This window comes from Nelumbo nucifera, chromosome 4 (assembly GCF_055504915.1).
Source record: "Nelumbo nucifera cultivar China Antique chromosome 4, China Antique-T2T, whole genome shotgun sequence".
In the NCBI taxonomy this organism is placed as follows: Eukaryota; Viridiplantae; Streptophyta; class Magnoliopsida; order Proteales; family Nelumbonaceae; genus Nelumbo; species Nelumbo nucifera.
This window is the reverse complement of record NC_142652.1, coordinates 40,051,054-40,065,497: the sequence shown is the minus strand read 5'-3', so window position 1 is coordinate 40,065,497 and position 14,444 is coordinate 40,051,054. Positions and strand designations below refer to the sequence as shown.

Sequence of the window (14,444 nt, the reverse complement as noted above, 5' to 3'; positions counted from 1 at the left end):
ACATCCTAATATACAAATCCTATCACACATCTTTCATCTATGTATCCTTCCCAAAGCGTCAAAGTTGATCTTAACTTTTCTAGCTACAGGGGGCGCCAACAAACCTAGACAACTCTTGGGGGCTTTGTTGACTTTGAGCAACATCCAAAGAAAGGTGAAGAACATGGAATAATGAGTAGTTCTTTCTATTAACATTAGAGGAATTTTTATTACCAAAGCCTTTACCATTTCTATTTTTTTTCTAACCAAACCACATTGTTATGCTTGTTAGTTCCAAAATGTTTTTCTTTTGGTTTTCCTTCACTTTTCTTAACTTTCTCCACCATTTGCCAACCTCATATGTAGATTCTACACTAGGTAAAAGTGGTTTAAAAAATCTATAGGTTTGATGTGCCAATTGACAGGTTAAGAAAATATGGTTAATTGTTTTTTTTTCCCACAAAATGGAGAGTGAATAGCGATCTCCATCCCTCATCTTCTTAGGCTTGACTTGCTTAGTAGCTTTTTAGTTAGTAACAAATATTTGAAAACTTTTATTTCTGGTGGGCATTTTAACCTCCATGTTTCTTTTGATGTTCGTTGTCTCAGATTCCTATTTACTTCCTCTCCAATATGGTTGTAAGCATGAAAGCTCCTTTTGGGTCTAGTCCCCGTGCTATCTCATCCTGTTTAGAAACAGAAGGGACAGGAATAATTCTGATTTCACCATATATTTTCAAGAACAACATGAAGAAATTTATCTTTTATCCATTTATGTTCTCCTGGTCTATATAATTTTTAGAGATTCCCCACTACTAACAGTTGGTGGGTTGACTAACTCAAAAAGGGGTCTTTCTCTAGTCTAATTATTCCTCTGGGTATTATTTTTTCACCATTTCCTTTTCTCCATGTTATTTGACACACCTCTTTTCTGACCCAAATGAGTATTTGAGTGTTATTGATGCTCTCTAATATGTCCGTTTGACGAGACTTGATATTTCCTTTGTCATAAATAAGGAGTGTCAATTCTTACATTACCCGATTGAAGAGCATTGGTGTATTTCACAATGCATACTTTGATATCACAAGGCTATTATTGATTTTGGTCTTCATTTCATTGCATCCTTTGCTCTTCAATAAATAGGATACTCTATTGATCGGGTTAGTTGCCTGGATGATAGAAGGTCCATAGGAGGTTACTCTATTTATCTCGGCTCCAATTTTATTGCCTAGAGTTTCAAAAAGCAAGATACAATTGCTCGCTCTAGCATGAAGTCTGAGTTTAGAGTGTTGGCAATTCAATTACTGAAATTCTTTTGGTTTAACCTCTTCTCATAGATTTGGGCTATTCTGCATTTCCTCAAATGGCTTGGTGTGATAACAATAGAACCACTTATTTGGTTATTAATCCCATTTTTCATGTTCGAATTAAGCATGTTGAAGTCAATTTTCACATCCTTCAGGACCTCTCTGCCTGCACTCAATTTTTGCTTCGTCCCCTCTCCAACCCATTGCTTAGGCTCTGATACCTGATTAGACCCCCCTAATCTCTTTAGAATATGTCAAAACCCTAGGAAACCAAATTTCATCCCATTGTTAAATCTACAAGGTTCCTGTTCGATGGTCACGATTGTGCCACATCACCACTGCTATCACATGAAACAAAACCTTTAAACAACCAATCGCACCAAATTTCAGCCTTAAATGCCTTGATTCTGTTATTCATTCATAAAAAATCTATCTTAATGAATATGACTCTATGATACTTTCTAAGCCTAAAGCCTATGATCCATATGACCATGAAATGATTAAATCCTCCTAATAGCCTCTTAATTCAAATCCATGTTTCTCTATCCAATTTTAGCCTAAGACTCCTCCATTTACCCATTAATCAGACCAAGATTCTAGTTCAAACCCTCTTATAATTAGCCGGAATACTCATATCCTAAATTCCTATGGTTCCAACACATCTAAACTCATCAGATACTCCCATTAGACCCCAAATATACTAGTATACCCATCCATCAAATTTTTTACCCCCAAAAGTACCATTTTACCCTCCAACCAAAAAGATTCCAAATTGAGTTTTTTCATTAACCACAATTATCTTATTTCAAAATCTTCATCACAACACACTATATGATACCTCCAAATTTCCCTATAACCTTCATAAACCTTCTGATCAACAATCCATCATATTCCAAACCTCACAATACCTATTTTTTTCCTTAAAAAGATTCAAAACCAATCACTCACGTTGCTCGATACATTCCAAATTCAATATCACCATTATAACACATCATCCAAAACCTCAAAACCCCATAAAAGCCTCCTGATTGGTGACTCATCAAATTTTATCCACTAAAATGACCATTTTACCCTTTAATTGAAAAATTCCAAATTGACCATCTTCGTCACCTTATACTCTCCAAATTTGAGATTATTGTCACAACACATAATCCAACACCTCTAAACCCCATAAAAACCTCTTGATTGACAATCCATCAAATTTTAATTCCTAAAATGATCATTTTTCCCTTTACTTGAAAAGATTCCAAATGGATCATCTTCGTCACTTAATACTCTCCAAACAAGATCACCCGATGCCTCTAAACCTCATCAAAACCTCTGTTAACCTCCAAATCAATGACCCATCAAATTTTAGACCTTAAAATAACCATTTTATCCCTTATTAAAAAGGATTCAAAATAGACCACCCTTATTGGTTATTGCTTTCAAAATTTAAGATTTGTGACATGACAGGTCATCCAAGTCTTCCAAACCCTACCAAAGCCTCTGTAAACCTCCTAATTAACCACCCACTAAATTCTAAATCCAAAATACCCACTTTGCCTCTCCATAAAAAATATTCTATTTCAATAGCTCTCACTACTCGATATCCTTTCATTCACAAAATTTACACTAACTCACACTTTGAAACTATCAAATCTCATTAACACCTTATGCAAACCCCATACAACTGTCACTTTTTAGAAACCCTAGGTCCCCTATCCTTTTCTAGAAGTCTTAAAACACTCCCCAACCCCTTCTATAAAAATGCAAACCTTGTTTCCCTTAAGGGGACTTACACAAGAAAGGAAAGCTTCTTTTTTAACCTAAGAAAGAAGCCAAATTTGAACTAAACTAGAAACTCCCCCTTTTCTCCTTAGTCTCATTCGAATGAAACCATTCTAGGCTCCCCAAAAATGTTCCAAGATCTTTCTACGGAGATTTGAACAAAAAATCTTCCTTCTGTCCTCATCCCTCACCTAAACCTAAATCTTCCCTTGTCACCATCTCCTTCCTCACTTACTCTCACACCAAACCCTAACTCATCATCCTCTTCCATCTTGAATACCCTCCATTGAAATATCCATCTTCCCTCTCCTCCAGTTTCTCCCAAGAAATACAAAAAATAAAAGAGAAAGACCCCACATCTTTTGGCCAAGAGAAGGAGGAAGAAGTGAAGAAGATTGAAGAAGTAGTTCAAATTTAGCTTCAAGCTTGAAGCCCCCATCACAATGATTTCACCATAGCATTTTCAATTTCCTTTTGCTATCAATTGAATAGAGAACATCCCTAATATCCTGCAAAAGTTTGGCTAACAATATACCTCTTATAGCATTGTCAATCATTTGAAAGAAAGGCCACAAAGAGGTAGTGCTTCCAACCTCTCTCATAGGACCCTTAGTCACTTTAATTTACCTTTTTTTGGGCTATTTTTCATGCCTTTTATGTTAAAATAGCCTAGGCTGAATTGTTATATGCTATTTTTGCTCTATGCATTGGTATGTTTAGCATATTTTTTTTCTTGAGAATGCGCGAGGATTACATGTAAGAATTTAGTTTTAGTGGATACATTAGCCTTTTTTTTTATTTCTTCTTCTATCTAGTTTGCTCTAATCACTTAGAATAATGTAGTTTTTCTTGTTTTTTTTTTTTTGGCATGTAGGATTCCGTTTTACCTTGGCATTCACCATAATCAAATTCCTTTTGTTTAGAACACTTTACTACCCACTTGTTTTCATTATGTTTTGACCCAAGGATTAAAGTATCGACATCGGGTATTGTATCAGACCACTTGGATACAAATAAGGATACGAGTATGGATATGCTTTGGAAACGCATGGATATGAATGAAAAAACATGGAGACACTTGGATACATTACGAAATGCATATAAATTACATAAATATATTAATAACATTACATTTAAGGTTAAAATAGTCAAAATTAACGTATAAAGGCATAGGAAATGTATATTCTAATGGTATTTGTGAATAAATATAATACATTTAATATAATGGAATGCATAGAAATCATACAATTTTTATTGATAATGTATCAATCTAGAGTCGTAAAACATATTATATAAAATTTCACAAATTAATACATATACAAAGTTATTATTTATTTTCAATTGAAGTTCATGTCACAAAACACATGCAACCATTATATGTAATTATTATATCAATTGCTTTTTATTTTTATATTTTTACATTTTAACATTCCCTAAATAATCAACTAAAAATTAATTCTCAAATGTTTGGTAAACAATATTTTTATTTTTGTAAACAATAAAAATGTTATTATAAAATGTAATTAAAATATCAATTAATAATTTATAAAATATATAAACTTAAATTAAACTCTCTCAAAGATACTAAAATTTCTAAGATACATATCATATGAAAATTCATAATTTTTAATTACTAAACTCATTATATTATTATTTTTATAATTTTATGAAATAAATTATCATTTTTGTAAATAATAAATATATTTTTATTTAATGCAAATTAAAATATTAATTAATAATTTATAAAAATTTTAAGATACATTTCACATTCATATTTATAAATTTTAAGTACTAAAATTATTACTCTATTATTAATATTTTTATTTGTATAAATTTTATGAGATTAAAAACCTCCTTTTGATATGAATGCAGATTTGAGAAATTATTTACTCCATTAATTTATAAAATATTAAATTTGAATAATATTATTTGGGGAAAATCTATGCTACGAAAAAGATATGGTATGGAAAGAGTTTTGAGCAATCAAAATCCACCCATGAATTTTGATAAATAACACCTGGATCATTTATTATTTAATCTTTACTTGGAATTGTTGAACATAAATACATGGTATTTGTTAGGATTAAATGTAGACCTCAAATAAAGAATTATTTTATTTCACTCTCTAACCAAACCTAACGGTTGTTTATTGGCATACAGATGTGTTCAAGTCTACGCACATGTGTATGATGACTAGGGTTCAAACCTCGTTAGCCACAACTTTTTTAAATTAGACGTGTGAAAGTGTAAAAACGTGAACCACTTGTGTATCGGTCCATACCGGCGTGTATCGACTGATACAATATGATATGGTCGGATACTGATGTGTATTGCTCCGATACGGACGATTCAGGGGATACATACCTATTCATAGCATTTCCCGTATCTCCTATGACCGATACCGATACGATAGACCCCGTATCCGACATATCGTATTGATATTTAAATCCTTGTTTTGACGTTCTCTTCATTGAATTTCTTTGTGCATGTGATTGGAAATGTTCCTTTTTTTTCCTCTTGTTCATTCTATCCTAGCTGATGCATGTTGGGGGTTCTCTAATGAAGCATGATAGTTGAAAATTGGTCATCAAAGGGAACTTATGAGTAGGAGGCCTATAAAGGAATAAAAAGGGATTGGGATGAAATTTCATAATTTTTTTGCTTCCCTCTAGGAATTAAAAGGACTGTGGCTTGTAGGAGACTCTCTTGGATAAAAAGAAAAAGAGGGAGGGGAGATCCCTACCTCACTTTGTTTCAAGAGAGGATTTCGAAAGGACCGAGAGTAACAATTTTCAATTGATTACCAATCATAATAAGAAAATCCCCACTTACACGTTGGAATTATGAGAGCAAACTTGGGTTTCTTTACTTGTAATTGGGGGGTTGGTATCAAACATGAATCAAGGGAGAAGGGTGCCTCATACCTTCCCTCTCCCTCCCATCTGATACTTAGAAATGTCTTTTGGACATAAGAGTTTGTTTTTTGAGAGGCCCATCACTCCCATGTTTTTCAATAGATGGGTGGCGGCTCCCTTAGAATTTAGCAATGAAGTGAACCCCAAATCAATTGGGATGTTCACAAAATGGTGACTCCACTAGGGATGGAATGATATGTAGGTTGAGTGGAAAAATGATTTCTGCCCACCTCAAATTTGATTTTCAAAGTTGTCTAGCTTTGTTCCCTTGTTTTTGAAACTGTTTAGGGTTGTTTTTTTCTCTTTAATCAGCATTTTCAGGTCTGAAATCCATGTGACTACTTGTTTAGGTCCCAAATCAAGAAGTTTAAGTTTCTATCTTAAGTGCTTCTTAAAGCTTGCTTATTTTTGTTTTGGAATTTCTCTACTATGTGATCTTTTTTGTGTTTTTCTACTATTGTCATCAAGGGGATGAATTGAGTTCCCCATCACTTCCCTCATCCTCTCGTTTCTTTTTAAAAAATAACTAGTTTTGGACTTCTCTTGTTGGTTTTCCTATGAATTTTATTTCGAGTCTTGGTTTGAATGGTAGAATCATTACTAAATGGATGAATTAAAACCTTGATTTCATGAGAATTGTCATATTACTTAGAGCTTGGATTTGGATTTGAATGCATGATATATGTCTCTCTTTGAAACCCTTCTGCACATTGGACTTGTTTGTAGATAAATTAGCATAGGTAGTGTGTTAAAATGCTATCATGTATAGATTGATTAGTGGTCCATCTAGTTTACTTATCTTGGCCCTTTAGTCTCTCTTAAGTGTGAATTTGAAATCAAATTAGAATGCTCTTAGTCTCCCTCTACTTGCTTGAAATAGGAGAGTAGAGAAATATTGATTGCTATCTTGCTTTAATATGCTTCACATATTATGTTGTTGCTTGAGAATAAGTATTTTGAAGAAGGAATAGAATACTTTGCTTCATATCTTTCATTCATTTTGTTTTAAGTGCTTTGACTTCTTTGTTTGTCTTTGAATCTCACCAAAATGTGGGAGGGATCAAGAATAATCAAGTAGGATGTGGGTTATCACTTGAGGACTTTGTTATTCTCTTGCTGAACTTAATTTGTGGATTCTTATTGATCATCATAATCCCTTCATTGTTTATGGCGAAGAATATGCTATCAAGAGGTAAACACTTAGACACCGTTTGGCGATCTTTTTGCATGGTCTTTCAGCTGTTTACAAGTCAGGAAGACCGAAAATCTAGCCTCCAAAAGACACGGCGTCGAAAAGATGCGCGAAGCCCATTTTGGGCTGATTTCAGAAAGCTCCAAATGGAGCTTTTTGCGTATTTCATGTTTTAATCTGACATGAAAGACCTGAAATGACGCACGAAAAGATGTGCATCTGCCAAACAGTCTTTGGGCTGCCCAGATCTTATGTCAAAAGTTCAATGTGTCTATTGACTGTTAGAGCTACGAGAAGATCTCAAAAAGACTGGCCAAATGGGCCCTTATTTTACAAATGTTCCTTTTAGATTCATGATAGCTTGAGTGTATGATGCATGTTTCAAAGTATCAATACGATACGCCCAATATGGGGTGTATCGTATCGTATCTTTTGAAAAAGATACGGTCCGAAACACCTTTTCTTGGTGTTTTGGACCCCCAATTTTTTAATAATAAAAAGCATGCTAAAAGCTTCCCAAAAATCCAAAATGTGAAAAAAAACTAAAAAAAAATGAAGTTTCAGCCGTTTCTAAGTACCGATACGATATGATCAAAACTCGTATCCTATCGATACTTTGAACCTTGGTATGATGTGGGTTTTGTGATAGAAGAAAGTTGTGTACCATTAGACTGATGTGTAGGGCCATGACATATGTAATCTCGAAGATAGCATGGTGACCTTCGAATTCGAGTTTTGACTCATGAGCAGTAGTGGTATTAGAGTTATTATATGCAGAGTTGATATCAAGTCCACTGTGGCTGTTTCAACCCTAATAGTAGGCTCAACTTCAAATTGTTGATTTTGTGTGTCATCAATGCCATCATCATTTTGTGGGAGGGGTATGACCAAGCCATTAGAATCATTCATTTGAGTTGTCATTGGTAGAGCAGAAGATGCAAACAGGAATATAGTCTCATAGAAAGTGACATCTCAAGATGTACATACCCGTCCTGTGGACAAATTGTATACACGATAGTCCTTTTGACCATGTGGATAGCTGACAAAGAGACACCTAACTGCTCTTGGTGCAAATTTGTCATTGGAAAGAGGTCGTTCTTGGGCATAACATAGGTATCCAAATGTTCGAAAATGATCATATGTTGGTTTCTTGCCAAAGAGTAATTCAAAGGGAGTTTTTCCATACAATAGTGTAGATGGTAGGTAATTAATGATGTATGTGGCTGTCAACACACATTCGCCCCAAAATGAAATGGGTAGGGAAGCATGGAAACATAGAGCTCGTGCCACCTCTAAAAGGTGGCGATGCTTTCTCTCTACAATTCCATTTTGTTGGGGAGAATCAACACAAGAATGATTTTGAACAATGCCATGTGCAGAAAAAAATTGTAGAAGTGGAGCAGAGAAAAATTCTTTACTATTGTCCGATCTAACCTTCTTGATCTTGTAGTCAAACTATGTAGATACCATGTTGTAAAATGATACAAGTATGTGGTATGTCTTAGATTTGTTTTTCATGAGAAATACCCAAGTACAACGACTAAAATCATCAATGATGGTGAGAAAGAACCTAGCACCAGACAATGACGGTGTGCTGTATGCTCCCCATATGTCACAATGTATGAGGTCGAATGGTGTTGATGCTCGGGAGGAGCTTATTGGAAACAAAACACATATGTGCTTGGCTTGTTCATAAGCATTACAAGCATCTTTTATTGTAGGTGAGAGTTTGTCAAAAACAAGACTCAGTTGTTGAGTAGAAGCATGTCCAAGTCGATTGTGTCATGTCTGATAGTCTTTACTAGTACAAGAAGAAAGAACAGTAGTAGGAAAGTTGCGATAAAGTATCTACAAATAGTAGATGTCGTTGTGCAGTTTTCCTTTACTCATCACATTGTGGGAGACTAGGTCCTGTATCACACAATATTCAGAAGAGAATGATACTGTGCAATATAGTTGAGATGCTAATTTGCTGATAGATAGCAAATTGTGTTTGAATTTTGGCACATAAAGAACATCCATGATGATCAAACCGGGTTGAAGAAGAAGAGAACCTTTGTGAGTAGCACTCAAGATTGATCCATCAGGTAAATGTATTAAAGGTTGCATACTCAATACTTCAGGATTTAATTGCGGATCCTTGTTGGAGGTCATATGATTGGGCGCTCCATTGTCCAAGATCCAAGTGTTCGAACATTCGAGGGAGGAATTCTTACCAGCCATATTAACCACGACAAAATGTGCCTTTGTGCCTTAGCCGAGTTATCGGTGAGAATTCTTAAGAGTTGAGCATACTGTTCCCTAAGGAGGTTTGCTATTGAGGTTGACTTTGTGCATGTGAGAGGGTCAGATTGCACATTATTTGTTGTAGATTGGTTCTTGGGCATTTTGCCTTTGTTCCACCCTTCCAGATAACCAATTAACTCGTAGCAACGTTCTTTGGTTTGATCCTATTTCTTGTAGTGGTCACATTTGTACTTTGATTTGGAATTGTTTCGACTATTCGGTCGTTGCATTGAAGTACGGAAGGCAGCGACATTGGGAATCATGGATCCCTTTTGTGAAAGCAATGCTTGGTGTTTTTCTTCCTGAATTACCAAGGCATATGTGCGATTTATACTTGGAAAAAGATCAGAGGAAAGAATACCAGATCGAACATTATTAAAATTGTCATTGATACCCATCAAGAATTGATTCAACTTATCTCTTTCACGGTTTGTAATTATTTCTTTAGCAGCACCGTAGGTATAGTTGGGAATTGGTGCAAGAGTCACGAGCTTGTCCTAGAGCCCCTTCAGCTTTGTAAAGTAAGAAGCAATTGAATCCTCCCCTTGGTGGAGGAATTAAAGATTCCTTTTCAACTCATGGATTCATGGAGCATTGTTCTAAGTGAATCTTTCTTGAAGGTTAGACTAGATCTCTCTCGCGAGTTCAGTATAGGCCACACTCTGGTGTAATTCGCCAACAAGAGAGTTAAAGATCTAGGAAACAACCATGGAGTTGCATTTTGACCATGATCGATTTTTAACTGAGCCAGGTGCAGGTCTCTGGAGTGATCCATCCACGAAACCGTACTTGTTCTTTGCCTTCAAAGCATTTCTCATGGCTCGTTGCCATGTAGAGTAATTATCCCTTATTAAGGGATAGGATACCAGAAATTGCCCCAGGATTGTTTGAGGGATGCAAATGGTATGGTGAACTTGGATCTTGATGATCAGACACGATCAAAGATTCAAGCAGGAATATGAAACAGAGAGGTGAAAACTAGACGCATGATGAGTTCTTGAAGAAAGGTCGGAAACTCAAACACGCGATGAGTTGATGGAAAGAATGTGTGATGGGTTTTGGCACCATCGTGGAGTGTGATGGGTTTTGGCACCACCGCAGAGTGCGATGAACTTTGGCACTTGGCGTGCGAAGACAAATCAATTGGCACAGAAGTACAATGAGGTGAGGATCGCACGCTCTGATACCATGACAAAATGATGCAAGCTTATGACAGAACGATGCAAGCTCACAGATTGAATGAAAAGTGATTTAGTATTGTCTCTGATTATAATTTACATATTTATATATACATTAGGTCGGTGGTGTGATAACCACTTGCCAATTTGCTTGCCATGTGGGAAAGATTAGTTACAACGGATAGGTTTGTCTTTTCCTAACATCTTTTCTTCTCATTTGCATTAAAATACCTTTTTATGGCCCAGATTCTTAGCTTGTGATCTTTCTCAGTCTCAACTGCAATCACCTTTCATCTGAAATCCTAGCTCACCTTTCTGGTAAAATCCCAATTCGTGCATCGCCTTTCTGCAATCACCTTCTTTATTAAAATGGTTGGCTAATAGAGTCGTTTCCTGGAATTAAACATAAATTGTCCTCTTTGTGGGCACCACTGCCCTCTTCCTTTCTTGACGTTAAACCTCAATTGATGGAATCATTGCTGAAGCCACCATCGGCTACATTCATTGAGTAGAGAATGGTCACGGTTGTGCTACCACCTGTTCCACCTTCCAACAACGGTTACGTCACCATTGTTGGTACACACTCCTTCTCTCCTTCTCTCGACCTTACTCTCTCTCCCTTTTTTTTATTATGCTTTATTTTAAAAATTTGAAGCAAAATAATGGGTAAAATAGTCTTTTTATCTTTCTATAAGACATTGTTAGAAAACTTGGGGGGTACTCTAAGACAATATGTAAATAGTAAGGATAGAGTTTGTCAATTAACTAAACCTTAAGGGTAGTTTATGAAATTTGCCCTAATATAATTATATAGTTCAATAATACATATAAAGGCCTCCTGATTATTTTATAATTTTTGTTATATATTATGTCCAAAAGGATAAATTTCATATAATTTTGGTTAAAAGTACTTGTTTTATCAACATAATCATTATTGTTAAGGTTATGTTATCAAAAATAAAATTTTAATTTGTTATGAACTTAATTATTATGAAAGTTAATATAGATCTTAAGTATAATCAGGTCAGATCCAATTGTCTTAATTAATAATGGGACAGTTCTAGTTAGGTTTGTCATTTAGAACCATACTAGAGGGGGCCCGTGCTATGTATGGGTTTTATTAAGTGAGATTGGAACAATAGAAACACAAAAGAGTAGATAACTTTTTTATATTTTAAATTTTTAAATAAATAATAATTATTTATAGTTTATATACTACTTTTAATAACTTTTTATAATACAAAAATAATAATAATTAACTTCAACAAAATTAATAGTCTAATCTCTAATAAATAACAATAATTTATAATCTCCAATAATGATTGAAAATTTATAGCAAAAATATATAATTATTAAAAATAAATTTATAACAAAAATACAATAATGGTCAATTTAATTCTAGGCAAAATTAGAATCGAAATCATCGTAATCAGAATCATCTATTCCTACCTAGTGCTTATTTGGTTCTGTTCAAAATTAGAATCAAATTCCAATTGATGTTATTGGGTTCAAGTAGAATTCGAAATCAAAATCAGCCGAAATTTGTAAATTTGCCTGTTAAAAGGTGAATTATTTCGTTAAACGCTTTCGTCATAAAGACATCAAAAGCCTTGATTTGGCTGTTTCAATGCATGGCTACAACAATGTAATTTGTAACGTTATAAGGATTGGGTGAGGGCGGAAGTGAGGTAGTTGGCCATTGAGGGACGCAAAAGGTTTAAAAATTATGAAAATAGTCCAACAAATTAAAAATACATGAAAAATTGATGAATGGCCCTCATGCAATCTATAGCTAATTTGGTCATATACAATGTTTTAAAAAACAATCTAGAAATAGAATCGTTTTGGGCAACGGTTTTTGAGTCAACGGTCTGATTGTCAGGTTTGAATGTATGACCCGTTTTAACAGTAAAATAAAAAAATAAAAAAATGGTCAACAAGTGTGTATCAGCTGTGATTGGATTAACAGAACATAATAGAGAAACAGAAAGTTAATATGGTCATATATATAGAAATAAAAAGGAAGAAACATTCATAGAAAGAATTCACAAGTTCATATATTCTCATATATAGTTTTTTGGGAAAACGACAAAAAACTAGAAGAGCTAAAATTACATCTCCATGTATAGTTGAAAAGATGACCGTTACTCAATCCCAAATTTCTTCTATTGACTTATAAGGCCCGTTTGGTGAAACAAACATTTCTCCTGAAAATCCTCTTCTCTGAGGAATCCTGCTTATCTTGTCCAATTCTTCACCACTCAATTCCCAATCGAAGATTTGGAGGTTCTCTTTCATCCTCTCCTTGTCGAAGCTCTTCACTATTGGACTCACCCCTTGCTCATGTATCCATCTCAGTGAAATCTGTGGACAGAAAGCAGTTGCATCATCAAAACACAACGAATTAAGTGAACAAATACCAGATAAATTATCATTTAATAATACCTGTGCCAGACTCTTTCCCTTGGCCATGGCAATATCTTTGAGAATTGGACTCTCCATGACTGCAAGGGAACCCCATGAAGCTCCATTTGCCGCCAAAGGTGACCAGGCGCAGACATGAATCCCATTCTCTTTGCAGAATTCCCTCAGCTCGTTCTGTTGCCATGCAGGATTCATTTCAACCTGAATTTTTATTTATTTTTTTTGCATTTTCATCAGTTTCATCAGAACCCCATGATCATAGTTTGTCATTCATAGTCATTTGTCATCATGTGTATGCCAATATGAAGTACCTGGTTCACTGCAGGGGGGACAGAGGCATGACCCAGAAGATCAGAGAGTTTCTTGCAAGAGAAGTTGCTGACACCAATAGATTTGGCAAGGTCCAGACTATGACACTCCTCCATTGCTTCCCATGTCCCCTTCATATCGAAGAGGAGCAGGTCTTCCTTTGCAAAACGGATAGGGTGAGCTTCATGTTTCACCCTTACAGGCCAATGAACGAGATAGAGGTCTACGTAGTCCAGCCCAAGTTTCCTATAAAAAAATCAAACAGTTAGCACATCAGAATGAACCTATAAATCTGATTAGTGCAAAAGTTCTAAGACCAATACAGAACTGAAGAGATGCCTTGAGGGCGGGGAGGACGAGATTGGGGTGGGCGTCGGTGCACCATAACTTGGTAGTAATGAAAAGATCGTCCCGGCCAGCGATCAGGCCTTGCTTGAGTGCCTCGGCTATGGCTAGGCCTAGAGCCTCTTCAGTCTGGTACAGGGAAGCAGTGTCAAAATGCCTGTAGCCAAGCTTGATGGCGTCAACGAAGATGGAGGAGAGAAGCTGATTGGGAGGGAGGGGGAGGGCTGCTGTTCCCAGGCCTAGCGCTGGCATCCTATGGCCAGAGCTCAATACCACCTCCGGAACCATCTTTTTCTCCTCTTCCTGGTTTTCCATCTCCTGGAATTTTGATGCTCAGAAACAGAGACAGAGCCATTTATCTCTCTGGAGATCTAGCATCACATTTATTATTGACTGCATGTGCCTTAAACTCTTATCAGTATTAACCTTTGAAAATTAGCCACATGTCATGTTATAATAACTCCTAGTAGTATTTAATATATAAGGAAATTGTCTAAAACTCACCATAAGTTTTCAACATTTCCCTTAAACTCATCACAAATTTTTAAAATGTCTAAAATTCATCATAAGTTTTTATTTTCCAGAACTCACCTTCCGTTAGTGCACCGTTAATGCTTCTTAACAGAGGTGTCTATGTCAGCATAAATAACAATTTTCATGACCAAATTACCCTTGAGTGGCGAGTTAGAGGAAAAGTGGTCTTTTTCAGTTTTCAATTTTCTTGTTCTTTTGCATTTT

At 35.4% G+C, this 14,444-nt stretch overlaps 1 protein-coding gene across 1 annotated transcript; it reads right to left on the bottom strand.

Annotated features, from left to right (window-relative positions):
- Positions 1-12,606: 12,606 nt before the first annotated feature.
- LOC148792216 (rhazimal reductase 1-like) lies at positions 12,607-14,156 on the bottom strand. Its single transcript, XM_088886518.1, has 4 exons — positions 13,690-14,156; positions 13,364-13,607; positions 13,074-13,253; positions 12,607-12,992 (listed from the first exon to the last, which is right to left on the bottom strand). The coding sequence occupies exons 1-4, from the start codon at positions 14,019-14,021 to the stop codon at positions 12,777-12,779; spliced, it is 972 nt and encodes a 323-aa protein (XP_088742644.1). The 5' UTR covers positions 14,022-14,156; the 3' UTR covers positions 12,607-12,776.
- Between the last annotated feature and the right edge of the window lie 288 nt (positions 14,157-14,444).

What these genes read in the sequence shown, in the direction of transcription:
- LOC148792216 (XM_088886518.1), bottom strand. Translation starts at nt 14,021, where the DNA reads ATGGAAAACCAGGAAGAGGAGAAAAAGATGGTTCCGGAGGTGGTATTG. An exon ending in TCCCCCCTGCAGTGAACCAG is followed by an intron (nt 13,254 to 13,363) that starts GTACTTCATATT and finishes ATAAAAATTCAG; the next exon opens with GTTGAAATGAATCCTGCATG. An exon ending in AGGGAAAGAGTCTGGCACAG is followed by an intron (nt 12,993 to 13,073) that starts GTATTATTAAAT and finishes TTCTGTCCACAG; the next exon opens with ATTTCACTGAGATGGATACA.